This window comes from Epinephelus lanceolatus, chromosome 8 (genome assembly GCF_041903045.1).
Source record: "Epinephelus lanceolatus isolate andai-2023 chromosome 8, ASM4190304v1, whole genome shotgun sequence".
Classification (NCBI taxonomy): domain Eukaryota; kingdom Metazoa; phylum Chordata; class Actinopteri; order Perciformes; family Serranidae; genus Epinephelus; species Epinephelus lanceolatus.
In genome coordinates, this window is record NC_135741.1 from 42,428,090 (window position 1) to 42,445,669 (window position 17,580).

At 38.3% G+C, this 17,580-nt stretch overlaps 1 protein-coding gene across 1 annotated transcript in view; it reads right to left on the bottom strand.

The window, feature by feature from the left end:
* Positions 1-17,580, bottom strand: part of plch2a (phospholipase C, eta 2a) — a 390,371-nt gene that overhangs the window by 74,383 nt on the left and 298,408 nt on the right. Inside the window, exons 3-5 of the mRNA XM_078170322.1 lie at positions 13,344-13,490; positions 5,864-6,109; positions 5,590-5,717 (exon numbers count right to left, since the gene is read on the bottom strand). Of these exons, the coding sequence (XP_078026448.1) occupies positions 5,590-5,717; positions 5,864-6,109; positions 13,344-13,490 (521 nt within the window). The remainder of the gene's footprint in view (positions 1-5,589; positions 5,718-5,863; positions 6,110-13,343; positions 13,491-17,580) is intronic.

A 17,580-nucleotide genomic window follows, 5' to 3' on the forward strand; every position in this document is an offset into this window, starting at 1 on the left:
AACAAAGCTAACAACGGATCTGATATGTCAACATTTTTTGCTGACACTAGAAATCATACAAAAGCCAGAGACTGTGTCATATTAAGTATTTCTGAGCTGTACATCCACCACTTCTCAGCAGAAGCGAGAAGATTACCTTATCTTTCGGTGGAAAGATTCCACTCCTCTGTTCCGCTGCATCATGTCTGCAGCTGCCTGTACCAAAAAGTAGCATGAAAGTCACAAGCGCTCACTTTGCAGCAAAATCTGGGGACCAAAACATTCCCAGAAGTACACTGCACAGCACAGTCACTAGCAAAGAATTAAAGAATTTGTTAAAAAAAAAAAAAAAACACAATCTCAGTCGACTGAGGCCCAACTGATGATTTTAATCTCCAACTTTCAAGGGCAGCCCCGGTAAAAACACACATAAGGTTGCTCTGCTGCGTCACATTGCCGCTGGCCCAATAAGGTTTTTAATGTAATCATTTTTAAACAAATTGCACTTGTTTTGTTTTTTTTTTTTACACACTTCTATATAGTTATTACTTGGGGGGCCGCAGGGCTATGTGCAGAGAAAAATAAACAGACCAGCTGTGTTAACATAGAGAAGAGCTGCATGATGCCAGCCTGGACAAACACAGCTTCTGTGGTCAGTGTAGCAGCTTCAGTTGATAAGAATGGATGTGCTCTGCTACAGGCATGCGGTGGCAGATGTGCCGCACTGCGACTTTGTCTCATGTGATTTGGCTGTTAGCTCCCTTAAACCTTCTCTGTGATAGTTGCACTACAGAATGATAATTTCATCACCTGAAACTCGAATCAGATCTGTACTGTGTCTTTAAGACCCAACCTGGCTGAACCCTACAGATTCAAATTTCAGAGTCAAAATGGACATCCTGCTAAAATTCATTGATTACCTATCATTAGTTTGCCATGGTAATGCAACACAGCAGCTTTTCTTTCTGTCTTCCCACTCTGCATTTTCTATCAACTTACAGCAAATGAAACACATGGAAGCAGAGAACTAGCACAGTCATAGAGACAGTAAATTGACTATAGTTTACATTTCAGAGTAACCAAATGAGCAGAATCTCTGCTGGTATCTGCTGGGTCTTGGGGAGCAGAACTCAATGTAGTCTCAAAACTTATAATCCAAAAATCACACTGCATACTGGGAGACTCTAACTGCGATTTGGGGTTATGTGAATAATAAGACTCAGAGAAAAAAATCAGAGAAATTCTTTATGGCAAATTGAATATTGACCAAAAGCACATCGAAATTGAGCGTGCACACTGTCTTGGGAAGCTGCTGAAGAGTGGTGATAAAAGACCAAGACCCATAATAGTCAAACTCTTCAGATACAAAGACAAACAGCTCATACTTTCAAAAACAAACAAACTGAAAGGCTCACATATCTACATCAACGAAGATTATTCAGAGACTGTGCATCAAAAACGAAAAGAACTGCTACCTGAGTTGAGAGCTGCAAGAGCAAGGGGGGAATGGGCCTATCTGAATTATGATAGACTCATAGTGCGACCCATGAGCGAGCGTCCAACGAGAGAGCGGCTCACTGGTTCAAATGTGGAGGATGAACATTAATCTGTTGCCCAGGCACTCATGACCATGTCATCAGTTTGCTGTTTATCTTATGGCAGAACATGCTCCGTGTTCACCGAGGAAAAAACAATTGAAATTGTGTATTAATCTGTGTTCTGGTAGTGACCATCTAAATTTAACAAACAATAACAACTTGGTTTTTCATCCTTTTGAGCCACAGAATGACAAGGTCTTTAATACCTGCTTTAATCCTGATTTATTCTTTTCATCAGAATATGCACCAACAAATGCTAACACATATGACAGGAAACAGTCTAATATTTATGATCCTTCTACATGTAATTATTTTTCTGAAGACCAGTTTAACTCTTTCACTGCATCTTGCAAAGAGTCCAAAATCTTTTCTTCTCTCCATTTGAACATAAGAAGTCTCCCAAAAAACTATGATAAATTTTTCCATTATCTTTCATCACTGAACCACATTTTCTCTATAATTGCATTGACCGAAACTTGGCTTAATGATGAAATCCATTCACTTTTTAAATTCGATGGTTACACAGCCATTCACCAATATAGAGGGAGTAGAGGTGGAGGAGTCTCTCTCTATGTTCAAAACGATCTTGAATTCAAACAGAGATCTGACTTGGAAATGAAGTTTCATGGGTGTTATACTGAATGTGTTTTTCTTGAGGTGCAATCTGAGAAAAGAAAATTGATTGTAGGATGTATATATTGTCCTCCTAATACAGATATCAACAACTTTAATGAATGTCTTCTAGATATCTTGGAACTTGTCGACAAAGAGGGTAAACTGTGCTATTTATTAGGTGACTTTAATGTTAATCTTTTGGACAAGAACAAACAGCACATAGATGACCTTATAAATATATTGTCTTCAAATTATTTTTATCCCCTTATCTGCAAGCCCACAAGAATAACTAGCCTATCTTCTACACTGATAGACAATATTTTTACTAATGCTTTGATTGATGTCATAAAATCTGGTATCCTTTATACAGATATTTCTGATCATTTTCCTGTTTTTCAGTTTTCTTCTATACTCAACAAACAGCTTACAAAGAAATCAAAGAGAACTTGTTTTAGAAATTTCAATGAAAATAACATTAACAACTTCTCAAGTTTATTAGCAAAGATGTCCTGGGAAACAGTGTATGAAGTTTCTGATGTGAATATGGCTTACAACAATTTTTATGCAAAGTTTTATTCTGTTTTTGATAAATGTTTTCCTTTTATTTTTAAAGGCAAAGGAAGCTCCGCACACCTTAACAAACCATGGTTCACTGTAGAACTTAGGAAATCTGCTTCAAAGAAAAACAAGTTATATAGAAGGTATTTACAAAGCCCTAGTCCTCTAAATTGTGCTACATACAAAAATTATAGGAATAAATATAATCACCTTATTAGAAATGCTAAACGTAATTATTATAGTGATTTATTTACCCAATCCTCAAATAATTCAAAATCTACATGGGATATTTTAAAAGAATTACTCAACAAGAAAAACTCCTCTACTCCATCCCAGGCTACATTTCAGGATGGCACACTAACGATAACAGAGCCTACACAAATTGCTAATAAATTTAATAATTTCTTCATAAATGTGGGACCACGTCTTGCAAAGCATATTGAAAATGTTCATGATTCTCCTTCTAACTTTATAAATGAAGGTTATCCTTCCTTAAACAATTTTGAACCAATAAAGCCTTCAGAAATACTTGAAATCATCAAGAACCTTAAAAACTCCTCTGCTGGCCATGACGAAATTACAGTCTATCTGATTAAAAAAGTTGCACCCACAATTATTGTTCCTTTAACATTTATTTTTTCTTTATCACTTGAATCTGGTATTATTCCTCAAGATTTAAAACTTGCCAAGGTCATCCCACTGTTTAAAGCCGATGATCCATCTGTATTTTCGAATTATCGCCCTATATCAATTCTCCCTTGCTTTTCTAAGATACTTGAGAAGTTGGTATATGCTAGAATTTTGAAGCATCTGGATGCCAATAATATTTTGTATGAGCACCAATATGGTTTTAGAAAGAATTGTTCTACATATATGGCTCTCTTGCATCTTAGAGAAAAGATTTCAACTGCTTTCGAGAAAAATGAATACGCTCTAGGAATTTTCTTAGACTTATCAAAAGCTTTTGATACTGTGAATTATAGAATTTTATTATCAAAAATGTCTTGTTATGGTTTTAAAAATAAGGTTCTGCAATGGGTTGAAAATTATTTGCACAACAGAGAACAATATGTCATTTTTAATGATGAACTGTCACAGCAGGATGTTCTGAAATGTGGAGTTCCACAAGGGTCCATTTTGGGTCCTTTGTTGTTTTTGATATACATTAATGATTTACCAAAAGCTTCGAGTATTTTGTCACCTATCTTATTTGCTGATGACACCAATCTCTTTGCTACTGCAGTAATATTGATTCACTTATTGATAAGGCAAATTCTGGGCTCACTCAATTTGCTCAGTGGTTTCAGTTAAATAAATTATCACTTAATGTCAAAAAATCTAATTTCATCATCTTTAAGAACAAGAATAAGAATTACAATCCAGAAAAAACTAACATTTATATTAATAACAACTTACTTTCCAATGTTTCATCAACAAAGTTTTTAGGTGTCAATATTGATGAGAAACTTTGTTTTAAGAATCATTGTGAATTTGTGTGCAAGAAGGTCTCAAAATCCTTAGGTATCATAAAAAAGGTTAAACCCTATTTAAAAATAAGTACTTTATTAACCTTGTACTACAGCTTAATTTCTCCTCATATCTCTTATTGCAATTTAATCTGGGCTAGCACTTATCCTTCTTACTTACAACCAATTCATAGACTCCAAAAATCCTTTGTAAGAATTGCCACTAACTCTCTATATTTAGCTCCATCCACACCTCTGTTTAAAAAATTACAAATACTAACAATCTACGATGTGAACAAGTATCAAACAGGAATCTTGATGTACAAAGTTATATGTTTTCCATTTTCTTTACCCAAGCATTTTCATAATTATTTTGAGTTTAATTCTTATTATCATTCTTATTCCACAAGAAAGAGGAATGATTTGCATATCCCCTTCTGTAGAACCGCTGTTGCAAAATTTTCATTTATCTACCAAGGTGTTGTGCTGTGGAACAGTTTAAAACATCTAAGTGAAACATGCTCAACATTATCTGCATTTAAAAGAAGGCTGAAGCAGAGTTTAACAATTTTTTAACACATTTGTGTTTTTCGTTTTATTCTTATTTCATTCAAATATATCTTTGGACTATTTAATTGTATTCTGAAGTATCATATGATTCTGAGATATCATTTATTGCATTAATTTGAGTGTGTTGTGTGTGTGTGTGTGTGTGTGTATAAGCTCAGACGTAAGCCTATGTCCGAAGCTTATATAGTTTTGTAATTGTTATTTGTTAGGAGGGGGGGCCGCTTGTAAGCCCATTTGGGTTTTTTATGACCTCTCCTGCACATCTTGTCTTATTTTCTTTCTTATCTGTGTAATGTTTCTTTTTTATAAGTGCAAATAAACAAACAAACAAACAAACAAATACTGACATGACCTTTTTCAAAGCTAACAAATGTTGCTAGCTGCCATTCAATCTAGCATGATCTTTGTAGCATTGTTTCCCCAGACTCTTTCCCCCAGAGTTTAATTAATAAGAGTTGACATTATTTTGCTTTCAAAGTGTATAGACAGTACACTGTGATCAGTGGAAGTAACAACCTTTGAAGAAGATATTTACGATTGATTTAAAGAATGTACTGTGAATGTACAATGTTAGGAGAGGAAACAACCTACTTAACATTATTACGTTTGGAGAGCTCACACAAATCCCACAATAAAGAGAAAATGCTACAGTGCAGCAAATCTTTTTGACTCAAGTGCACATGATGATATTCAGAATTTTTACATGCAGCTTTTACACTGTTGACTACCATCTACCCACTGAGCTAACCCAAATCTTATGTGCTCTCAGTTCCGAAGTCTCTCTGCCCTGCTTGTTTCTGTACCTTGAACATCTGTTTGACCTTCTGTCGGGGCAGGTTGACGTTGAGTTTGTGCAGGAGCTGTAGCACCTCACTGATGCTTAAGCTGCCATCGCCGTTCTTATCAGCCTCGGTGAAGGTCTGCTTTAGCCATGTGATGACACGGTGGGTTAAGGTCAAAAAGCCTGAAGATTCAGGAAATTTACTCGTTTACGGGGATTTCAGCCCCGTATGATGTCATGAAACTCTAGATTATATAACACATATCTCCCCCCGCCCTGCTGTACAACTGAAGGATATTGGTCTCGGGTGCGCTGCCTCTTGGCCAGGCTGTCCTCATCGCTGATGCCTGCCATCAGATATTTGAGACCTGTGATCCAGGTGCGGGCCTCCTCTCCAGTGCCTGACACTAGGTCCAGGGACTCCATGTGCTCTCCATAGTACAGGCTGAAACAGCAGTTGGGGTCGAAGCTGCCCTCTGCATAGCGCTGGAAGATCTCAGACTGCTTACCCTCACACACCTCCCGGAGTGAATCAATGGAGACTGTTGGAGGAAACAGGAAGTCAGCTAGTCAGTGGTTGAATGTAACAAATAAGGGACAATGTACAACAAGAGGGTCATTACTGCAAAATAAACCCTGACAGGGTGATGAATGTGATGATTCAAGACCCCTCGCGTTGTGTTGAGGTGCTGCATCACTCCGTGGAGATTCATTTTACAATAATGACCTGCTTGCTGTACGTTATCTCCCTTATTACACAGCTATTTTATTAAAGATATTAATGATGACACAATACATTGATTTAAAAATTAGTATTACTTCAGCAAAGTGTTTATGAACAGAACTGTGCTGAAAGCGGCGGCCTGCTATTCACAAATAAGACTGTAGAATGCTGTGATTGACCAATCAGAATCAAGTATTCAACAAAGCCATGTCATAAGGTACATTTACTCAAATACTGCACTGTACAATTTGAAGGTACCTTTACTTTGTAACTATTCAAAGAGTATGGTACTTTATACCTCAACTGTACAATATTCTGAGAGGGAAATATTATACTTTTCACTGCACTATGTATCTGGCAGTCGCAGTTACAAGTCACTGCAGAAAACAAAACATTTGGTCATAAATTATGATGCACTCTTCTAGATCAAATACCAACAATATGTAGTAATCAAAATAAAGCAGTTGCACCTAGGCCTGCCACAACAGTAAACCATGCTAAATATAACAATAGCAAACTTTGACACAGGGACCATTCTGCCACCTAACAATTTCTTTTAGTTTTGATACTTAAAGTACATTTTTGCTGCAAATAGTTTTGTACTTTGCAAGTAAATTTTGAAATGAGGGCCGACAATATCAGATTTTCATTATTCACAAAAGAGTTCACAATAATGATGTTACTGCAATATCTAGAGAAAGTTGGACAGGGAAAAAGGATGTATGCCTACACAAACCAGTCATGTTGCACTAATAGTTTATATCCATGTCTATGAAAACATGGATCCACACACATCTTCCTCCTGGCAGCACAGAAGATCTATACAATCAGCACACTTTCAAGGAAGACACCGAAGATTAGTGTCACCAGTTCAGTATCTGACCAAACGTTTCCCCTTCTGTTGCTGAGATATGACGATGAGTAATGGCCAGAAAAATGGTTTTGCAGAACATTATGATGTCACAGTGAAAGTGACTTTTGACGTTTTGGATATAAAATGTCATTGTTTCATTATTCTAACCTATTATACATTTGTGTGAAGTCTTATCATAATTAGCACATGAATTCTTGAGTTATTGCTAAAAACGTGCTTTGTGAGGTCACAGTGACCTTTGACCACTAAAGTCTAATCACTTCATTGTTGCGTTCAAGTGGACATTTATGCCAAATTTTAAGAAATTCCCTCAAAGTGTTCTTAAGATATCGCATTAATGAGAATGAGAGGGATGTAAAGTCACAGTGACCTTGACCTTTGACCACCAAAACCTTTTTAGTTCATCAGTGAGTTCAAGTGAACATTTGTGCCACATTTGAAGAAATTCCCCCAAGTTGTTCTTGAGAATAGCATTCACAAAAAGAAGACAGACAAGGTCACAGTGACCTGACCTTTGACCACCAAAATCTAATCAGTTCATGGTTGAATCCAAGTGAATGTTTGTGCAAAATTTAAAGACATTTTCTCAAGGTGTTCTGAAGATTTTGCGTTCAATGGGATGGATGAACATACAGACGAACTCCATAACATAATCCCTCCAGCCACAGCTATTGCCAGGGCGGATGCTTTAAAAAAACACACAATGCTATCAGTCAAATTCATCTTTAGCCTTGTTTATTATGTTTTGCCTCTTTTTTGGCAAATGAATTCTACTCAAAATATGAGTGTGAGGAGGTGGAGAAAGAGACTCACTAAAACTAGACAAAGAAAACAAACAGAGCAATTACACCTAATTGAGGCAACCAGATGGCGTAGGGGGAGGGAGACAAAATGGGAACGCAAAGCAATAGAAATTATATAAGAGGAGCTGGAATATTTTCACAATATTACCATATGTCACAATTATCGTCAATACCAGTATATCTTGACACACCTGTTTTAAATGCAGGACTTTTGGTTGTAATGGAGTACTTTTAAGTGGTGGTATTGCTACTTTCACATGGGGAAAAATTCTCAATGCCTCTTCCACCAGTAAAGTGAGCAGAACTGCAGGTTTAAAGCCTTGTGGATTATCACAAGCTGATAGAAAATAAAATGTTTTTTTAAAAAACAACAGAGCAAAACTCAGTTTATTAAACTCTTTAGCATTCTACTGGTTTTGAGAATTTCTACCTCAAGTGAATTTATGAATGAGGGCTTAGGGATAGTTATGCAGGGAAATTGGTCCATCCTATTTTAGACTTTATGATAGAGAGGATTAAGAATAGTCAACTCAAGAGCAGTGCCCAGAGAGCTCTGTTTATTAAGATGCAACATTTATGAGATGGTAATGAAATTTTACCGGAAGATACTGCCTCCAGTCATTCATTAGTTTTCCCAATGAATGCAAGCCCATGATAAGTATTTGTGTGTCTTGTTCAGCCCGTGTGCCTTTTTTTTTAAACTTCCCTTACCCAGAGGAGATATCCACAACCCAAGTCTATCTCTATCTCTCTCTTTCATGCATACAATATACTACATGGGTCAAAGATTATTTACATTCACACTCATTTATAATGCAGTGATATATTCAGGACCACATAAACACACACCCTCCCCTGGGCTGTACGGCACAGAACCTGCAGTGTTGTGGCAGTTGTATGTATATATGCTACTGGATGTTAGAGATGCCGTCAACATGACACTCGACACGTTGCTACTGTGTTGTGTGTGCTCCCACGTGGCCGTGAGCTGGGGATACACATGTACACATGCTTTTCCTGAATGCAGCACTTTTATAAATTATGCAGGAGTATACAGCAGGTATCTGGTAGATAAGGACAACCACTACTACTACTGTGTGAATATTTGATGAGCTGCTAGCAGCAGGGCTCCAGGATGATGATCTCAGTTGGTCAGTCTTCAGAGATTAAGAGTTGAGTACATTTACTCAACTACTCTTATATCTTACTTGAGTATTCTTCTCCACTACATTTCAAACAAAATATTAGACTTTTTACTCCACTGCATTTATTTTACACCTTTACTTACTAGTTAATTATTACAGATTAACACTGCAGATGAATACAACAGTTAAAGTATGACCAACTCCAGCAGTAAAGGCTCCTTAAATATTAAGGCATTAGTAATGATATTCCAATAGTATCACATGGGCTGTAATCAGGAGGTTTTCATCAGGTTTTCTTTCTCCAAGCCTCAAACTCTGGTAGAAAAATGCTTAATAGGTCATACTAAGAGATGCTACTTTTTCATTTATTTGTCTAAAATGAACCAAACTGAGCATAGCATTAGCTCAGGGAGGACATGATGTCAAGCTCAGCGCACATCCCAGCTACATCAGCTGATCTCAAGCAGCCCCATCAACTGATGGATCAGCTGGGGGTCTTTGCTGCTGCTCTCCCTGCCTTTGGCTTTCCATATAGGCAAATGGAAGGGCAGAAAGGTGTGCTTGAGGCCTGAGGAAAGACAGAGAGGGCCCAGAACAGACCCATACCCCCAAATTTAAAACTGCAGTGGTTTTCTTTGACTGAAGTGGTCCTGACTGAAATGTTAATATAGACGAGTTTTTGTACCACATCATCAGAGATGCACACGCAACTAGGGGGCAGAGAGCGGCATTCTTCACAGTATTTCTAGTCGGGCCAAGCTCCACAGCAGAGATGACAAGCAGTTATAAGTTTATAAGGAGTTAAAAACACTGGGCTTCTCTGTGATATAAGTGTATGTATCGGGCCATATTATTGCTTGTCACTTGGACATACTTGAAATCCATTATCTCTCTGGAATAGCGTAGAGATCTGGTAATCATATGTTTTTGTTTCTAGTTGTGGTACTGTGATATTAAGGATAGTAAGCTGACGCTCTTCAGCTTTATGTGCCTTTCGGTGACCACTGGGGATGTTCCTGGTGACTAATTTCCCTGTCGACTAAACGAAAATTTTAATAAAGACTAGTCGACTAGTCTAAAAAAGGGAAAACACTCAAAACAAAATTTAGCACAATTTATTGTTAAGTATTTGAAATATTGTACCAAAAAATATTGTGTGCATTAAGAGCCCTTTGAAGCCTTTAACCACAATCTTCAACAACCATATCGGATTTTAAATGTCGCTGCAGTACGAAAGACTTTGCATATGGATGTGAACATGACGGCAACTCAGTCAAAAGTTAACCACTAAAATAACTTCTAAACTAAATAAATTGCCTCTGAAATGTGGGGCACAATGAACCTTGCAGATTATCTGACAGAAATTATAGCAGTTTGCTTTAAAGTTAATAAAACAACATTTCTAATTAAATTTCAGCTGAGATGAGAAGCATTTTGCTCCGTGCAGTATGAATGTAAACCCTGCACATGATCTGACAACAACTCACTTAAAGTTAACAAATAATGTAACATCTCAAAAAGATCAATTGCTGCTGAATTCATTCTCTAGATCAAAGTACTGCCAAACTATGCTGGTTTTGCGAGAGGACATCTCTCTTATTTCCCACTGTGCTGTTTTAAAACTCCAGTCTACTTGAGCGTTACAGCAGGGAGAGGGACTGCTGTCCGATGGCTCTGTAGCACCTACTAGTGGCGGACGGCTGCATAACAGTTAAGCAGCCTTGTACATGAATTAAACAATAATAGGTTTAACCAACTAATATTTCTAGTACCGAATAGCAAGGGAGGAGACGTTTAATTGTTTAGACGGCTAATAGCGCACATCCCTAGTAACCACCTCATTGCATCTCCAAAATGTGATGTTAAAATGAGGCTCAGACATGACCAAATACAATCTTCTTCTCACTTACATAGCTCTGGTCAGGCTTCGTCATATGTTAAAGAGCTCATAGCACCATATTATCCCACCAGAATGCTGCACTCTGATAATGCAGGGTTACCTGTGGGTCCTTAAGTCTCCAAAGGAAAAATGGGAGCCAGAGCTTTCAGCTATCAGGCTTCTCTTCTGTGGAAGTATCTTCCTGTTTCAGTCTGGAAGGCAGACACCATCTCCACATTTAAGAGTAGATTTAAGACTTGCTTTTAGAAGCAGTTAAAGCTTAAAAACAAATTTGTTTACAAAGTTTGCATCAGATCACTTATCTAGAGCTAAATCAAGACATTTTACTTCAAACTGAACAGGTTTTTTTTTTTTTTGTTAAATAAAACTTAAATTAAAAAAGCAGGATGGAGTTGACTTACGCAGACTTCTGCTCTCAGGACTAAGACATCATTTTAAAATAGCTAACTCACTATATGTTTATGAGTTTGTTGTTTGGCTAAATCTATAGATCCGGAATATAGATTTCTGTTTGGGTTGTTATTTTTTGGGCCAGAAAGAAGGACTGTGCTGCCAGACGCACAGAATGGCAGGTCAGAGTGACAGCAGAGCAGAAGCCTGCAGTGTTTCCTGTCTGTCAGTCTGTCTCAGTGGGTGTTCTGTGATAAACCTCTAGAGGCCAGAGAACCCCATTCAGAGGTCCAGGGAATATGCTGCCACTAAAGGCTACAGTGGCCAGACTACTGTGTTCTTCTCCAATGACTGAGACCTGTCAAGATATCAAACATGGAAAGCAGACACACACAGGGTAAGGCTGTTTCAGTCGGGGCATGACTAAAAGCTGGGAAAATGCATTCACCTACTCAACAGAAGGCTTGAGTGTGTCACCCTTGACTGACTATCGACAGGTGTAGAGCTAATAGACTGAATCATTCCTACCCTAATTTTAGATTATCAGGTGTTTGTGGAGGCTGGATTACGAGAACCCAAAACACTGATCGTGTTTCTCAGAGGTTATCAGCTGAAGAAAGTTTGGATTGTAGCATCTGGGCTCACATTTTACTCATCCAACTGTTCAAGGTTTAAGAGTTAGGATTAGTGATGTGATTAGTTTTCACTATTTTTGAAGAATGCCCCCACCTCCCTGTCATTTCCATTTTGTGGCAAGTGTGTAAGACACTTTGGGCAGATTAAAGCTGATGAATTATTAAGTCTAGTTAAGGAGCTTATTAAATCCAGGGCTACAGAGGAGGGAGAGCAACAGGAAACTGAGCCCCTAAGTCCCCATGAGACGCCCCGCCATGCTGGGAGCTGCTGTTAAGAAGTCCTTTTGCCTTCTTTTATTTAAAAACACTGCAGGAAATTGTTTGCTTGTTTGCAGATACTGTGTGGGGGAAATATTGTAAATGTCCAGTGTTAAATAATTAAAACACCTCAAGCCCTGGAGGAATGTTTAGCAGTAAGAATTACATGAGCACACTGCCTACCACCTTCATGGTTCCACTTATCCAATGGCACCAGGTAAAGACCGCTGAACTCAGCTGAAGGAAGGACTTATTTTAGTAACTTTGAATTTGAATTGAGCCCTGCATCAGGCTGTGCAGCGAAGTGGGCAGTGTAAATCGTACACCAGCTTTAAACCTTATATCATCTGATGGGGATGTAAACACCCTAAAATTAAAGCTGATGTTACTCTCTAAAGCTAAAACAATTAGTCCATTTTCAAAAAATGATTTTTTGGAAAAAAAATATTTTTCGACTAAAACTGTCCTAAAACTGTCCTAATACTTGGCAGAATTCAATAATCAAAATAAATTATGATAAAAGTAAAAGTCCAATCCCACCACAGGCAATTTTTCAAACTATTATTACAGCTAAAAGAAAGTGAATCTGTCAGCAGTAGCTACTATTTGCATACTGGGGATATTTTTCCTCGCTGTAAAACATGATCTATAATGTTTGATTTCTTTTCTCTAACTAAGTCAGAGACTTGTTTCATTAATACTCTATAGCTAAGGTCATTACAATAAAATATCCTAGTCTAGTTAACAGTACCTGGTGCAGTCACGCAGTATGGTTTACAAGAAACAGCTGTGGCCATTGCCTGTCAAACCAGTTGAACTCTTATAGGCTCACTCGGTTGAGCCTCTTGAAAGAACGACATATGGGGATTCAGTGCAATAATATGCTCACGGGATCCCTAGCAATAGTCAATGAGCCCTTGCCTGTCACATGAAATATGGCACAAATTCGTTTCCATAAGTATGAACCATGAATGCATTGAAGTACAGGAGCAAGACAGATTTGAAATGCTGTTCCCTTGTGACTGTAAGAAGAAGGAAGACACTCACTCTTGGCCTTTTCATTCTTGCGCGAGGGCCTCCAACGGATGCAGGACTTGTGTTCGTCCAGATAGAAGAACCGCACCAGTCCTTTGGAGCCGCCACGGAGCTTCACCATCTGGGTCCCCATCTGCATAGAGCTCATACATTTCTCCACTGGAGGCAAGAAAACAAGGCAGAAGAAAAAACAGGTTGGACAGTTGTCAAAAAGAAAAGCACTGGAGTGTGCACTGCAACTGAAAAAAATGTGTGACAGACAAAAATGTGCATACAAAACATGTTCACGAGATTGAGCATGTGTGTGTATGTATTTCCACAAAATTCCATCTGGGCTCTCATGCAAAACACAGTTATTTACTTATAAACTCACATGAACACAGAGCAAAGAAAATGCATTGGATATGCCTGTCACTGACAGGGTTTTGCTTGTCCCGTGGGAGGAAGAGAGAGGGAGAGAAGATAGACGACAGTGTGAGGCAATTTTTCTATCAAGTCTTTTAACAAGATCTCAACTTCACACTGTAGACTATGACAGAACAACAGTAAAAATAAATAAAATCAGGAGCTCTATTTAGATGTGAGGATTTACATGGTGGCCTAGATTTAACAAAAATCATTCTACACCTTTTAGGGAAAAAAACAATACCTAGAGAATAACACCCAAATGAGACATGGCAAAATCCTGAACAATGGCACTTAAAACACAGCCAAGCCTCTTTGTGTCCTTGCCATTAATTCTGGGGGAGGATCTGACAGTTCCGCCAGAGGAAGCTAATGGTGTGGACAGCCACATGTCCCTGGGCTGTGGTTACACCCTATGTGGCCATGATATCAATTATCAAGTGTCTGCCACATCCTATCAAACTATTTCCCCACAACATGCAGGAAATTAGGCCAACTCAGTGCACACGTTTGAAATAAGGTTAGTAGATCAAAGACACACATGATGTTAAGCCTTGAGAGAGGACTTACTTTAAAGTGTCAAACAAAAGCTGGTAATCAATTAATGTAGCATAAAGGCCAGTCACAAATAAATCTTGGATTTAAAAAAATAAAGAAGGATGCAACTACTACTTTGTGCAACTGACTGTTTCTTTTGAAAACGTATTTTGTGGGCAGAACTGAACTGGTGGCAGAAAGGGACAGTAGTAGTCTCAGTGCGAGCACAAAATAAAAAGCACTATCGTGTTTATATTTCTCAACCAATTGCACTGAGTCATTTTTATGCCCATGAGTTTATGATCTATGTGTAGTCGAAAAGAAGTTATGTCTCCAGTTCATTAGAATCGCGATATTTAGGCTATAATCACTGCTGGATGCTCAGTAGAGCGGTGTGTGTTAGACTTACATGAACTGAATTCTTTACGTGGTGAAAGATAATTCATCATCATATGAATTGTAAAAACCTGTTTGTCAAGCATGGATTTGGCTTATTGTCCTTGATTAATAGTTGTGGAGACGTCCCCATATATCGAGTCATGTCAGATAAACTTTTATCAGCAATCAGTGAATGATCCCAAGTACAAACATAGTTCATCTTTTGATATGGATCGGTGGAGGAACAGCAGAGACTGAATACTGGGGTTTTAAAACTGGTACAAAAAGTACAGACCTCTGTTGAGATTTTTCTTTTATCTATATATTTCAGTGTTTATGTGTCCCCACTCTAAATTGGCAGTTTTTTGTGGGTTTGTGAAAGCGGTGCAGGCGGAGCTCTCCATGAGTTCTTTTATTCCTCAGCTGTAGTTTGTGACTCAGGCTGGATAACTGACCTGTCAAGCTGTTCAAAGCTGATCAGATCAGAGAGGAGCAGCTGTTGCAAGTGAATACAAAGGAATCGGGGCGGAACTCCGCCGTGTGCGATACAGAGAGCAGACGAGAATTGTAAACACGCGACCATGGAGAGACAGAAATGACATTCCGTCGTGTAAAAAATGTTATCACGTGCGCCGCATAATTGTGATTTCAATTTTGACCAAAATAATCATGATTATGATTTTTTCCATAATCGAGCAGCCCTTGTCGCCCCTCATCTTCTGCTGTTACTCTACAAAAGTATTATGCAACCTATCCTGTTGTACTGCTTACCATGCTTTTTCAATCTACTGACCTTAGTTAACAAAAACAAACTCTTCAGTATAACATGTATTGCTTCAAAGGTCATTGGTCTCTCTACACCCCAACTTTCTTATATGAATGACAAGGCCATAATACGCCGTGCACTTGCGTACAATAGCAAATGACACTGATCATCCCCTCTATCGCTACTTTGAACTTTTGCCATAGGGCTGGCAATATAGAACTTTAAAATGGAAGAAGGTTCGCTTTAGCAGGAGTTTTGTCCACTTAGCCATTGCGGCATTTAACAAACTGCCTCGCTGATGTGTTGTTGGTGCCGTGAGGTTTGGTCTGGTATGTATTGTTGTTTTTTTTGTTTGTTTTGAACAGACTTTGAAGTCAAATATCCCTCTAGAACAATAAAGTCTAATCTAATCTAATCTACAACTGCTTTGACCTCTTTAGACTTTTCTCTTTCTCCATGCACCAAGGAGACATGTCAACTTGTGGCAGCAATCCCTACCCTAAATGAAGATTCTGACCTGACTCTAATGTATATCAACACCAAATACATGTATGTTTATTTATGTTTGATAAGGATGATTTGCAACAAAGAAAGTTTACAGAAAACATCAACCATGGAACCTCAACAGCTTCAAATGACTGAGTTTATAGCTGGATAACAATTTGACCTGGATGCAACATCCAATGTATGTGCTGTGTAAGTAAGTAAACCAGTAGTGATGGGCTGCTCTTATTGATCACTGCTTTGGCCTAACATTCAAGCCTACCCCCAGGGGATTGTTAATATAGTTCAGTTATGTCCTCCTATCCTCTGCAATCAAATTCCTGTTCAGGACTATATCAGCAAAGTACAAAACTTCACAACATCAACACCAGTGGAATGTTCAACGAACAGTAGGCCTATATGCCAACACAACACTGGTTTATTACAGTGTGCTCTGTATGTAGAGCTCTTTAGGCTCAAGCAGTCCTTTTTGCCATATCAGCCTAATCAGAGCATCTTTGAAATCTTAGTAAAGACAAACACTGTGTAATGTGGCACCACTAATCAACGGCTGCACACCCACTGTAAAAGTTTAAAGGCAAGATAAGTGCAACCAGAAGAGACAGTCTGAGTATGTGCACCATTATTCCCATGTTTACACTATAATGCATCTCTCCCTTCTCTATGACATGTCTTACAAACTAGTTGTGATCTAGCACAATCTGGACCTGAGCCTCAACCAACGTCCCTTTTCACCAAAGAAAACTGCTTTGGTTTTGTCAGTCAGTATGTTCACATGCAAAGTTAAATTGAGCTGCAGTTATAGTTCGACTAGGCCATTTAATTGGACTGCTGTCCTTGTCCCAGTATACAAGAACAGGAGGGGAATTGATTTATTGACTGAAGTATTTCTGACTTTGCTCCGATAGGTGGTGATATGCCCCCTTACAGATTGTTAGTGTTGGACCTTTTCTCAGTTGACCTATTACATCACAGACCAAACAATGGAGCGTCGTCCAGTTCTTTAACTACTTTTTTGAACAAGTCGCCATTCTGTGTTTTCCTCCCATCCATGTATTTTAAAATATTCAACTCTTTCAGTTGACACAGCATGAACTGTGTCTCCTCGTCTGTCCAAAATTGCACGGCTCAGGATGTAGATTTCGCCATGTTGTTACCGGCTTCTTCTTCTGTTTCGCATTTACTGTTATTCGAATTCTGGGTCAAAGCCCAGAGTGGAAACTGTGGAGCATGCGCAGAGTGGTACTAACATAGTGATCAGCAAATAAATATTGGTGTGGCAGATAGAACAGATAGGCTTCCATACTTTTTAGTAATTGAACATCTCATGGTTACATGTAAGCTAATGCAGTGAATAAACCAGCAATGCAAAGTGCCTGAACCAGTGAACAGTACTGCGACAGACTCATCTTGTCAGTCTGTACAGCAGCTGATTGACACAGTTAAGTTCCTGTTCCCAATTTTCTTTGGTTCACTACGCATTGTGTAGCGAACTGAATTGTGACATCAAATGTCTGGTTAAAGTTGTACTCTTGTTCATGTATAATAGGATCAGACAGTTCCTGATATTTTAACAATATTTTAATCATGATAGATATTTAACTTTTAAGACATTCCTTATATGAAAACCAGGATTTCATAAAGAAATGTGTTTATATA